General features: G+C 44.1%; 1 protein-coding gene across 2 annotated transcripts in view; it reads left to right on the top strand.

Moving 5' to 3' along the window:
• Positions 1–9,061: 9,061 nt before the first annotated feature.
• The window catches only part of ALDH1A2 (aldehyde dehydrogenase 1 family member A2), a 55,186-nt gene continuing 50,734 nt past the window's right edge, over positions 9,062–13,513 (top strand). Inside the window, exon 1 of one of the 2 annotated variants that reach the window (XM_027736856.2) lies at positions 9,062–9,160. In XM_027736856.2, coding sequence (XP_027592657.2) covers positions 9,158–9,160 — 3 coding nt within the window. In that variant the 5' untranslated portion in view covers positions 9,062–9,157. Of the gene's footprint in view, positions 9,161–11,833; positions 12,208–13,513 lie in introns of those variants that run through there. The other variant, XM_027736855.2, reaches the window with a different exon arrangement.

Raw genomic sequence — 13,513 nt, 5'->3', positions numbered from 1 at the left:
CTAGAGAAAAATATTACACTCTTATCTCTTAAGCATCTTGAAGGGTTTTATCAGATGGGATACTGAACTTGACACTGCCTGGTTGATTTACAAGTATTTTCTGTCATTTGACTTGACACCAAAACCTTAACCCAGTTCAGGTGGATTATTTTGGCATGTGTTGTAGATGCTCAGTGCCTTGGTTTGCATCTGTCCTAAACAGGGCAGAGCTTTACAATCTGGGCAAATGAGCCCCTTCTGTTATCCCCCCAGTGCTCTTTCCTTCCTCCAACCAGGACCTGATGCATGTTCCCTCACCTTACAACCACCAGTTTCGTCCCTTAATCACTCAGTTCACCCCCAAGACCCAGTTTTAATCCTTAACTGATTTTCTGTGCCCTTTTACTTACCTTTCTCTACCTGTGCATCCAAACACCACTTTACCTTTGGCTGTTTCAGCAAACACTGGCCTGTGGAGCACCACGTAGCTGGTGAATCATGAGATGACTCTGTGCTGGTGCTGCCTGAGCCAGGTGAGCTGCAGGTCCTGCTTTACAGGACCTGTCTGTGGCACAGACAGCTGGGGAGCTGCCTCTAAGAAGCCTCTGAAAATAGCCTGTGTAGAGCAGCTGGAAAACCTTTACCCTACACCACTGAGAAAAGATATTATTCAGGACCTTAATTATCACAGCATGCTAAAGTATATGTTTGTTATGTCTCTGAGAGAAGTCAGAATTATGTACACAGCAGAGCTGAGGATGCTAGGGAGGCCATTCATTAGAGTGGGAATAAGATAAACCACTTCCTCTCTTCCAGGAAAATGATAAATAAATATGTTAGGAAAGCAATTTTTAGTTATTTGGTTTTAGCTGTTCTTTCTCTTAAGCAGATGCAAGTCTCACTCACAAAGAAATATGTGGGTACCTCTGAGTTTAGTCTCATAACAGGGGTTAAGACATTAATGCTATTTTTCAACTAATTGTAGGGCAACAACATGTCAGATACAGAAATTCCTACTCATTTATCCAGATCATGTTGCCTTCCTTATAACAATTTTCTCTCTTTACAGGGTGGAGAACTGGAACAAATACAGTTATTTTGCACTTGATTTTTTTCAGATTGTCTTCAATACTTTATAGAAATCATACTATTTAACCCCATTATTAAGAACTGTGATGCTAAGTTAGACCAAAGGTCCTCTTCAGCTTCATAATGAAATTCAATCAGATGCTCTAAGAAAGTATTGAAGAACAGAGTACACCGGGTTCCCATGGGAAATCCTTGCTTGCTTTTGACAGTTGGCAATTTAAAGTCACTGCCACACTTTTCAAAGAGAAGAGGGGGCAGCAAAGAACACTTGAACTAAGTTTCTCCTTTTATTGTATTGAGAAGGAGATTCTAAAGACATTTCCCAAATCTAACAAATAAATATGTAGCAATACAAGAAAGACAAGTAAAATGTAAAGATAAACACCAGGAAAGCTTTGACCTTAATTCCTAACCAATTTGATTAATCCTCTGTTTTACTGCCTCTTAGTCACATGCAGTGGACCACTTGGTTGGACAATGGAAAGGAAATACTCTGTGGTTACTGTTTCCTGCTGCTCCCAGGGTTATAATGACAAGGATACTGGCAGTGCCACTCATAAATATTGACAACTGTGGTATCTGAGGGAAAAAAATGCAGAGCTTCTCCAAAAATGGAAGCTATATATGTTAGGAGCATGCATATTAAATGTAGAACCACAACAGAGCTCACCAAAAAGATTTTAAGGTTTTGCCAAGAATGTGGAAGTAACAGTATAAATGTTTTCAAATTCCATTAGCAGAGGAGCTCTGCAAGAGATTAAGTAAAGCCATAGAGGGTGAAAGGCAGAAGCAGCATTCAGGGTTACTAACTCCACAGCTGAAAGAATTATTTGCCTTGCTAAAGAACCAAACATGGTGGGCTGAATGTGAGGAACTGTCCATAAAATAAATTGCCAGTAGGAAACACCTCAAGAGAAATTTTAAGTTAAAGAGTAACTAATTGCTGGAGCTGCACAGTATTTCCACCAAGGGATTAAAGTGTTCAGCTTCTCAAGTGCTAGCACCAGTGGGTTGTTTTTTGCTCAGCCTGATCCTCATGCCAGAACAGAACAGAGGAAATGGACCAATGGTCCACAGATCTTTCAAGAGAGTCCTCCAAAGGTGACCATGGGAACTACAAAGCTGTCAATATGACTTCTGTGCCAGGGAAATTAGATGAACAGCTGTAAAAAAATAAAATCAATAGACACACAGATATAGCTCATGCTCTGGAGAAGCATCAAATGGATTCTGTTAAGGGAGGTTGTGCCTCACAAATCTATTGACATTTTTTAAAGACTTCAAAAAGCACATTGATATTATTGTTCATTCTTGAATGTGTGATTAGTGTAACTTTAGACTGCAAAACTAAGACTCTTGGGACCCTTACCCCCAAGGCAGTCTGGACTGAACTATTTCTTCTCTTCACCTGGATTCAAGCAGAGCAGGAATTCACATGGTGTATATAACTTAACCATTTTTATAGCAATCTTCACTCCTATACAAATAGCAAAGTAGAGAATAATACACATAGCTCCCACAGTTTAAATCCCATGGGTAACAGTATATACTGTACTGAATTTTTAATAGCACATTATTCAGAGTATCACATAAATTGTTATTACTGATGTAATAAAACCTAAACCAACACAGCTGGAGAGACTAAGGCTATAAATACACCATATATTTTTTGTATTGTAATAATACGGGCCAAATTATTTTAAAGTCTGCTGATTTTAGTTGAATTAGACAAACTCTGAATGTGTATCTCTACTATAATTAATATCCCTCGTCAAATGCCTCTGCCTAATTTATATTTCAATTTTCATATAGAAACTGCTGCATGGTCCTTAAAGGATGTTCTCTGTTTCGTGGATTGATTCTGCTGGGGAACTCAAAGAAAAAAAAATCCAGGTGAGGAAGATATGAAGACACTGTAATTCAGCATTCTAAGGGTTTTTGCATACACAATCTCCCTATTTCTTTAGTTCTTGTGTTTTCTGATCAGCCTTCTGTCTCTGCTGTAGTCTCTGGAGAAGAAGTGCTCAACAAGGGAAATATTTGCAGTGTGCAGCTCTAGTTTAGCTAAGCCCACCTTGGAGGAGGGGCAGGGCACATGAGGGGACCCTTTGAGAATTTGTTCTTTCTTCTCTGTTTCTGTGATCTCAGTGTCCAGATAAAACATTTCAGATCATGAATATGAGATCAAAACCACACCACACATGTGTTTTTTAAGCTTTTTGCTGGTAATCTTTAAGACCTGATTGAAAGCTTGTTGAAGTCTGCTGTTGCTGACAGCTGACTGGGAGCTGGTAAATGTTGTCATGATTTTCAAGAAGGACAAGGAGGAGGACCCCTGAAACTACAGGCCTGTCACTCTCATTTCAGTGCCTGGTAAAGTTATGGAGAAGATTATTCTGGAAGATATTGAAAAACACATGAAAGGCAACGCAGTCACTGGTCACAGGCAGCGTGGTTTCAGGAGAGGAAAGTCCTGCTTATCAAACCTGATTTCCTTCTCTGACAAGGTAACCCACCTTAGCTGATCAAGGGAAGCCAATTGATGTAATCTTTCTGGATTTCAGTAAAGCTTTCCATACTGCCTCTCACAGGATCCTTCTGGACAAAATGTCCAGCCCACAGCTGGATAAACACATCATGGGTGAGTGAGCAATTGGCTCATGGGTCAAGCACAGAGGGTGACGGTGACTGGGGTCACATCAGACTGGTGACCTGTCACTAGTGGGGTTCCACAGGGCTCCATCTTGGTCCCTATGCTCTAAAACGTCTTGGATGCGTGACTGGAAGAGACACTGAGCAAGTTTGCAGGTGACCCAAAACTGGGAGGAGCTGTTGAGTCCCTGGAAGGCAGGGAGGCCCTGCAGGGAGACCTCAACAAATTAGAGGGCTGGGCAGTCACCAACCACAGGGAGTTCAACAAGGGAAGGTGCTGGATTCTGCAGCACCTTGAGATGGGGCAACCCCAGTTGTACAGACAGACTGGGAATGATATGCTGGAAAGCAGTGCTGGGAAAGGGCCTTGGGTGTCCTGGTCGATGGCTGGTTGGATATGAGTCAGTAGTGCCCTGGCAGTCAGGAGGGCCAACCGTGTTCTGGGGGCATCAGGCCCAGCATCACCAGCTGGCCAAGGGAGGGGATTGTCCCGCTCTGCTCTGCACTGGGGCAGCCTCACCTGGAATATTGGGGCAGTTTTGGGCACCACAATGTAGGAAAGATATTAAGCCATTATAGAGCGTCCAAAGGAGGGCAACAGAAATGGTGAAGGGCCTTGAGGGGAAGCCATGTGAGGAGTGGCTGAGGGAACTGAGTCTGTTCAGCCTGGAGAGGGAGAGGAGAGGCAGGCACTGTTCTCTTCTCTTTGGTGACCAGTCACAGGACCTGAGGGAATGGCCTGAAGTTGTGTGAGGGGAGGTTTAGGTTGGATATTAGAAAAAGGTACTTCACCCAGAGGGTGGTTGGGCACTGGAACAGGCTCCACAGGGCAGTGGGCACAGCACCAAGGCTGAGAGAGTTCAAGAGGTGTTTGGACAACACTCTCAGGCACACAGTGTGACTCTGGGGATGATCCTGTGCAGGGCCAGGAGTTGGACTCGATGATCCTTGTGGGTCCCTTCCAACTCGGCATATTCTGTGATTCTGTGATTTCAGGGAGAATTAGTTGGACTTTCTATAAAGCACAATTCCGAGACTTTGCTGTGTTCTTGTCTGGCTGGGCACACCATTAGGCCTCAGTGCATAACTGATGTCACTACACATAACTATATTATATATAGTTATATAACTGATGATAGTAAATTTTAAAATTCGTTGTACAGACATGCCTATGTATAAAATAGGCCCTGAGAATTGCTGAATTTTGCTTTTAAGGTATAGAACAATTTAGTACAGACAAATGCTTTGTTGCAGCCAATTCCCTGCTCTTTTTTTCTGCATATTCCCTTTTCTCAAATAGCTTTGCTATTAAAAACAAAAGATATCTTGGCAAATATATGTATGCAGCATGAAGAAAACCTCAAAGTATATCCAGTGGGCTTTGCAGGGATCTAAACTCTGTGTTTTCCTAACCTGAATGGGTTACATTATCAAAACCTTTCATCTTTCTACAGGGCACAGATTCCCTATAGCAATAGACACCCTGGGATTTATTAAGGTTACCTGTAGGATTGGGAAGAGCAGGAGATCTGAGCCTACCTAATGGATAAAAGAAATGCAACATGAAAGCCAATGGCAGATTTGACTCTACTGACACACGAAAGCAAAGTTGCATGTTTGGCAAACAGATGGAGCTAACTAGGACAGTGGATTCATGGCTCTGAAACCTAATTTCCATGGGGAAAGTGACTGTTTCCTGTGTCTGACTCCCCAGCCCACCTGCCTTCACCCGTCTCCCACTCGGCTGGCCCTCCAAGGATGCCACACAGCCACAATCTGGTGGACAATTATATCCTGAAAGAGCTGCTCTTCCTGGTGCTTTGTCCCCTCTCCCCCACAAGTGTTTGTTTTGCCTCCACGCTCCACTCATCCCTCACCCTTTAGTAGGTGAGCTGCCAGACTGCCTGGTTTTCATTCTTTTCATTCCCTTTCATTCAGAATTACTCACATTTGAACGTTTAAATCCTCTGTCTTTCCAGAAACATAAGTTTTGCTTCTGGGATTCCTTTTATGTATTAAATATTAACAGTACAAATGATAAATTTATCTCAGGCTCCTGTATGAGAATATTAGATTGCCAGGCCCAGTTCCTTTGAAACTCCACAATCAAGACTTTTTAGTAAAAAAAAAAGTGCTCTGAGGTTCACAGCTGACCCTTCATAAGGTGTACTTAAGAGCAGATCCAGCAGCAAACTCTTGTTACTTCTTTGTGATATCTATGTTCATTGAGGTAATGAAGCTATTAATTGAATATGTAAGTTCAGGTAATTAAATATAAGACTTATTTCTTCAGTTTAAAGGGTAATAATAAAAAATTTAAACTTGCAAACTAGATCACACTTTTAGTGATGATGAATGCGACCTGGAAAGTGCAATATTCCAATATGAATTAGTTAATTGCATCCATTCATTAGGTGATATACATTAGCAGAAGGTCAAACCATTTGAGGCTTGGTGTGTTTTACAAATAATAAATTCAAACAGGTAAATTGAAATGAAATTCAAAATAAGATGGTTTTTTATATGTTTAAAATCAGAATAAAATCTACAACCAAGAGCACATTCCCTATAACCTCACAATTGCCAGCACATGTTCTTCACAGCACTGTCCTGAGGTCACCCCGTGACTGCCACAGCAGTCCAGGGAGGGACAGTGACATTTCAGCTGGTGCCTTAAACTATAACACTAATTTTTAAAACTGACCCAGTTATAAAGTGAGTCAAACACTGAGTCTTTTCAAGCATTTCCTGCATTATCACTCTCATTGGATTATTTGTGGCTTGTTTAAATCCTTAAATTTGAGTCTCAGTTTTGGATTAAATTTACCGTAAATTTACCAACAATTGGTAAATTTACCAACTGTATCAGGTGGCAATTGCTTGAATAAATTATCCTGACCTTTAGGCTTCTTCCTTTTGCAAATTTTGTAAATTTATCAACTGTTAATTTACCAGCAATTAACAGTTCTACTGGGTACAAAATGGCCTATATCACATGTAAAATCTGATCTGTTTGACTCATTTTACTAAAAGCTATCCATTTGACTCATTTTTAGTAAAAAAAAGTTAAATCAAGTTTTGTTCATTAGCCATTTCTGGATTTTCAGTAACAAAATGGTCATTCTTGACATCAGCATTTCTGTTTGGGGTTTTTTTACATTAAAATTAATGTAGAAATAAGGGAAGTAAAAGTATTTGATTTGGTTTGTTTAGAACTTAAAATATTAATAACAATGTAATAATCAGTCTAGATATAAGATTTATAATATTAAAAATTAATTCCCTGGGATATTTGAAAAAATTCTGAAATAATATTTTACAGGATTATCACAGTATTGTGGGTGTTGCTTCACAGATAATATTGCTTGTGTGTATAACAATACCTTTTTACCTTATATGTATAAAATACCTTTGTCTGGAGCAAGGACTGATACCATCCTGCACACACACCAAGGGCCATAATTCTTAAAGAGGTTTCAAACAGTGAGCCTCTTTCAATGGTCAGGCATGGAGACATTTAGAGAATTGATTCAATTAACCTAGAGGAAAAAAGTGCTGTAATGTGTGATTTATGTTTGCAGATAAATTAAAATACAAGTATCTCCTGAAGAGCATTTGCTGCCATCATGGTCAGTAATGAAAATAGCAGGCAATTAAAATAGGACACCTGAGGCTGGAGCTTTTACTGTATCTGTCAGAAAATGAAGTTCACATTTCCTAAGTGGAAGTCTGAGCTGAAAAATAACTTAGTGGAAGTTCCTTTCCGATCCTTGTTTTATTTCCGAAAGTGATTTCTAAAGCACACAAGAAATAGGAAGAGGCATTTCCTGGAACAGGAGGCAAAGGGTACAGAGGAGTAGGCTCTCTCAATCAATACTGAATTTATATGAGGAGCCAGAGTTATCCCTGCTAAATGGTAGTGGGACATCTGAGAGAAAAATAAACATAAAAGAACTTATCGATCATATTGGAATAATTTTGAGGTAGATTTTGCATTTGATCTTGAAAGGAATCATTGGAAGTGATGTGAATAGATGGAAGGAATGTGATAGAATGATGTGATTCAGTTGCTTCATGTGTGTGACAGTGCTTAGAGTCTGGAGCTCACTAAGGAGCATAAGAAATATTCATGGATTAGAAGCACCAAGAATGAAGGGTTCTTGGCTGGAGTGTTGTTGGAGTTGCTGTCTCCACTGCCCATTTCAGTGGTGTATGCATACGAGTTTTGGCACAGCTACTCTGCCCAAAAGAGGTATTTGAGATACAAATAGTTTCACCCACTCTGGTTTTCTGACTTCCTTAGACAAAAGGGACACAGTAGGGTAGAGCAGAAAAATACTGGTACGCTGATTGAGAAACCCAGAAATACCTTAATTACATCTGTATTGTGTTCAACAGTGCAGCTCTGCTTTTGCACCCTCTCTGGCTACCACAGGTCCTGTTTCCACCAGATGGTGTTTGTATAAGCCAGATCTATACCCTTGTCCATAAATAATACCAGCTGCTTGGGGTGGGTGGAGAAATTGAGACTTCTAAATGAAACAAAGGTATATCTTCAAATTATATGTTCAGATTGCTCTAAATATAAAAACAAAACCCTTCAGGAATGATTTCGTTGTTGGCTAGCCTAAATTCTAACACTGAAGCAAGAAACAGTCACTCGGTTGTTCTTCATCTTTTTTGACAGCCATTTCTTCACAAAGTGTGAAGACTTTGGCATTGCAATCTGAAACAGAACGTATTTGTTTCCTGATTTGCTGTCTAAGTAGAAGTTTAATTAAAACCCATTCATGTGAGAGAAAATAAGCCAGTCTGACTTAATTGCCAGTTGATTTAGTACTGCAAATACACCAAGAAAAAAGCCCAGAAACTACAGGACTGCAGTAAGTGGTTTCTCTGCTCTATGGAGGTGTTTAGGCACCACAGAACTTGGGCTGAACCTGGAGTATTGTTTCTGTTCTTTATCATCCTGGCAATTGTTGGACTCACTTTTTTTTCTTTAACAAATTAGTTTCCTTGTGTATTCATCAATATTACTGAATTATTGTCCTAATGTCCAAGGCAATAAGAGTAGTAATCCCTTCCACAATAAATTGTATTAGATGTTAAATATCAAACATTCACTTGCCCAGTTTGAAGCCATGATTCAATTTGCTATCATAAAGTAGCCAGTGTAGTGCTGAACCACGGGAGCAGCTCACCATGCTGGATCCATCAGGGTGTCCACAACAGCCTCACAAGCTTTACTCCTAATTCTGCTCAGCAGAGCTACAGCTGTACTTGGTGACAGCCCACTTGTGGTCTGGGCACTAAGGCCACCTCCTTGTCTCCCCAGGTGGTGGAAGAGGAATTGCTGTCAGGAAGAGTGACAGGACACGTCTGCCGTGTTCTTCTGGGGACCTCTCTTGGGGGTGGCTGTAGACCAGGAGTCTGTGCCATGGTAAGTGCAGTGCCATTCTCCACCTGGGAATGCCAACAAGCTGTAGGTAACAGTCTAAACGTGGTCATCTCTGAGGGCTTTTGCAAACTGAATTGCTTTTAGAGGTAAGAGGAGTGTAGTTTGCACAACAAGTAGTTGATGAAGGTCGCTTTAGCAGCTCCAGACTAGGTGGGTTTGAACTGCGTCTCCACATCTCTTCTCACTAAAACCTTCTCAATTTTATTGATTTAATAATGAAACTGTTATACAGTTTCCTCATTCCTGAAACTTGTTTAAATGTATTCCTTCTTCAAAGGAGCACATCCTCACTCTGATTTATTTTAAAATGGCTTTTAGAAGGTGTCATCCTTGTGATGAAGTGTTAGGTCTGTGTTGCCAGTGTGCCATTAAAAATTGAATTTCTGACGTTTAAATGTCTCACTCATCCCAAGTGTCACAGTTTGACAGCTCTGCATGTCACATTACAGCACAGTATTATGGATTCATTTCCTCTGTCAGGTCAAAAAAAAAAAAAAAGACTAAAAATGAGAGAAAGCAAAATCTGCAGTCTCCTTCATTACTGAGATGGAAATTTACAGAAATATGCCTATTAACACTGAAATAACTCTGTACCTTGTGCTGCCTGTCTGTGCAGAAGCAACCTTTGTCCCATGCTCCTGTACAAACACTAAGAGAACGCTGGGACAATCTCTTCAACTGTCTGCAAACTTCTCAAAGATGGAGCAAGGAATATAAAGGGAATCAACAAACAGATATTGTAACAAAATCAAAACATGACCAGACCCCATTGTTTATTCTTGACTAGGTCAATGAAAAGGTCATGTGGTATATTTCTTGTTGCTTTGTTTTGCCAACTTTAGGCAGCTGTAGCTTTGGTGTCCTTTCTCTGTTTATCTATCTGCAATGTGATAACTTCAAAACACGACATCTGATCGGGTTCAAAATGTTGGGAGTGTTTGCATCAGTAAGCACAACTTTATTGATTTTGCCTAAGGTAACAAAAATGGCCCGGGCTTCCTGTTTTCTGCCTAGAAGGTTTGACCAGAGACAGTGTAGGGCTTTGACCATGAATTTCTGATGCCTGTCAGCTCAGTCAAGGTTACAAGCTCAAGCCATCTGCTATTTCATCCAGCAAGTCAGGCCACATGTGCACTGCACAGGCACTGTTCGCTGCCTCCTGGATGGGTATGAGATGGGGAGTGGTGGATCTGGCTCCGTTTGGCTGCTGACTTCCCAGTAACCCGCTGTATGGCATGGTCAACCTCTTCCATGACGTGGCCTCCCACTAAGAGGGACGCCCCAAAAAGTAACAGATGGTATCAGGTGGCAGTTGCTTCAAAAAATTATTGTGCCCTTTAAGCCTCGTCCTTTTTCAAAGAACCTTCAAGAAAAGAGAGACCCGCAGCCGGGCGGCAGGGCTTGCCCTGGCCATAAGCACCTGCTCCCTCTGATCGCTTCCTTCCCGAGAGGAATTTGGAAACAGAGGTGCTCGAGTCCCGGGCCTCTGGGCTTCCACCCAGGCTGCCCATCGCTTCAGCAGCTGCAGCGCCCCCAGCTCGGGAGAGGCTGCAGGGGCAGTGCCCGCAGCACTGGGGGACAGTTGTGCTGGAAGGGGGAAAGGCAGGAGTGCAGGTTACGGCCGGGGGGAGGAGGCGGTGAGGGCGGGATGGGGCGAGGAGGAGCAGGAAAGGCGCTCAGCGCTTTCCCGGGATAAGGCGGGATGCGGGGCGGGGCGCGGCCGGCAGGGGGCAGCAGGCGGCCGGGGATGGCGGCGGTCGGGGCCGGGCCCGCGGCGGGAGCGGGGAGAGCCCGCGGTGTGAGCGGGGAGAGCCCGCGGCGGGAGCGGGGAGAGCCCGCGGTGTCGGCGGGGAGAGCCCGCGGTGTGAGCGGGGAGAGCCCGCGGTGTGAGCGGGGAGAGCCCGCGGTGTCGGCGGGGAGAGCCCGCGGCGGGAGCGGGGAGGGCCCGCGGTGTGAGCCGGGAGAGCCCGCGGTGTGAGCGGGGAGAGCCCGCGGTGTGAGCCGGGAGAGCCCGCGGTGTCAGCGCCCCGGGGTGACAGCGGGCCGGCCGGGGCAGAGCTGCGGGCACCGGGAGCTCCGCGCAGTGCGCGCCCGGTGGCGGGAGCGGAGCCGGGCAGGGCGGGCGCGCAGCCGCCAGGTGCGGAGCGGAGCGGTGCGGTGCGGAGCATCGGCCGGCGGCGGTGGCCGCCCGGGAGCGGGACCGCCACGGGCACGGTACCGCCGAGGCTGCGCCCTGCCCACCCCGTGCCCTCTCCGGGACCCGCGAGGGGCCGCCCCCGCCCTGCCGGGTGCACGCCCGAGCACCGCACTGCCCCTGGCGGGTCACCGGCCCCCGGCCCCGGCAGGGCTCCCCAGCGCAGGCCGGCCTCCCCCCGCCGCGGCCGGGACTCCCCGGGCTGTGCCGAGCCGGGCTGTGCTCCCCGCGCTCCCCGCGGGATGCTCCGGGCGGGGCCGGATCCCGCACCGGCCTCTCCCGGCCGCGCCGCCTCCCCGCCGGTCCCCACCCGGTTCGGGGGAGGCGAAGGGGAGCACGAGAGTTGCGGTGCCCCATGTTCCCCGCGTCCCGTTCCCCAGTGCCGCTCCTCGGGCGGGAGGCAGGACCTGCGCCCTGGAGCTCCGTCCTGCTGCGGGGGGACGGGAATGCCCGGGACGGGCCCGGGGGGGCCCGGTGGAGGCTGCGCCGCGAGTGAGCGGGGCTGTGCCGCTATCGCCCTAGGTAGGATGGACCTGCCCCCCTGCCTCTGCCCCCATGTCCAATAAGAAGAGACCCGGCTTGACACCTGCCTATATACAGAGGAGGAGAGCAACATCTTCAGCGCTGGTCTTTGGAGGGGGGGGGAACAACCCAAAACACAACACAACATCAGGTCAGAGCGGGGGGCTCGGTGGTATTATAAAACCCCCCCAAGACTATGACTTCCAGTAAAATTGAGATGCCAGGGGAGGTGAAGGCAGATCCTGCAGCTCTGATGGCATCTCTGCATCTGCTGCCTTCTCCCACTCTCAACCTTGAAATCAAATACACCAAGGTAAGTTGTGTTCGTTTGTTCTGGCAGAGAAATTCATGGTTTTCCCTCCAAAGGAGGAATTTTGCTTAAAATCAGTTTCATTCTGTCCTACCCAACTTGAGTGTAGAGATAAAAAAAACTGCTAAGACTGCCTTGAATCTGTAATAAAGGAAACAGATTTTTAGCCCTGTAATCATCTGCAAAACCACAGGATAATAGAAAAGCAAATTAGATCTGCTGGGACTGGCTTTGCCACTTCTCTTTAAATGTAGTATTTCCTACAGAGCTGCTGGGGTTTACTTTCAGTGCAAAATCAGTAGTTCTCGAATATACTTTACTTGCTTTTGATGTACTTCAGAGGACATTACTATACATACCTGTGTATCTCAATCAGAAAATAAAAATATTTTCTTTCTTGAATTTCCCTGTATGCCCAAGGGACTCTTTTATGATTCCTGGAGGACTCTTAACACTACCAGGTTGTTACAGCACTGGAACAGGTCTCTACCAACTTCCGTGATACTTGAATACACCCTTGAACAATATTGCAAAGAGGGCATATTTTTTCCTACTAATCTTTAAGACTAATTTTCATAAAGAGAGAGTTGGGGTCGGTGTAGAAATATCTGCTGGTTTTCTGTGGTGTATTAGGAGACTAAATTAGTTTTGTCAATTAAAATGGGCTTTAAGAACAGTCATTTGTTTGTAAATGCAATTTGAATTTTTAAATTCGTTGATATGTTTTTAATCTTCGCATCTTTAGTATCTTTAAAGAATGATTTCATTGCTGTTGGAGAAGTTTCAAATCTATTGTATAAACAGATTACAATGTGTCAGACTTTGTTTCTAATTACCAAGTAACTTAATAGGAAAATAAGCACATCAGCCCTGGAAAAAGGTGATAACATTTTTATCTACTGGAAATACAACTTCAGGAGCTTTAAAGCTGATAGGAGACTCATTTTGGCCGATGTAGTGTAATTTTTTCCTTCATATCATCAGTTTAAAAGCTTTTCATCTTTTCTCTTTTTTTTAGCAGATGCCAAAACTAATTTGTCCTCTAATTTGTTACAGCAATTCCATGTTCTAGACGCATGTTTCAGAGGAAAGTCAGCTATTTTAGATTTCATTACATTTTAATGCAAACTGCAATATGCAAATTAAAAGATGCATATGGTTTCTGGCACACAATTTCTTTTAAAATAGTTTAAATAAATAAGAAATGCAGTTACTGGATGTTGTGTAGTATTACACTTCGGGAGCAATCACACTGTGCAAATAGTATTTGGCATGAATTTTGTTCATTGTTGGTTTCAGTGCAAACTGT

This window comes from Pipra filicauda, unplaced genomic scaffold (assembly GCF_003945595.2).
Source record: "Pipra filicauda isolate LSUMZ 115617 unplaced genomic scaffold, ASM394559v2 scaffold7_size6619720_pilon, whole genome shotgun sequence".
In the NCBI taxonomy this organism is placed as follows: Eukaryota; Metazoa; Chordata; class Aves; order Passeriformes; family Pipridae; genus Pipra; species Pipra filicauda.
This window is presented reverse-complemented; position numbering and strand designations above follow the sequence as displayed.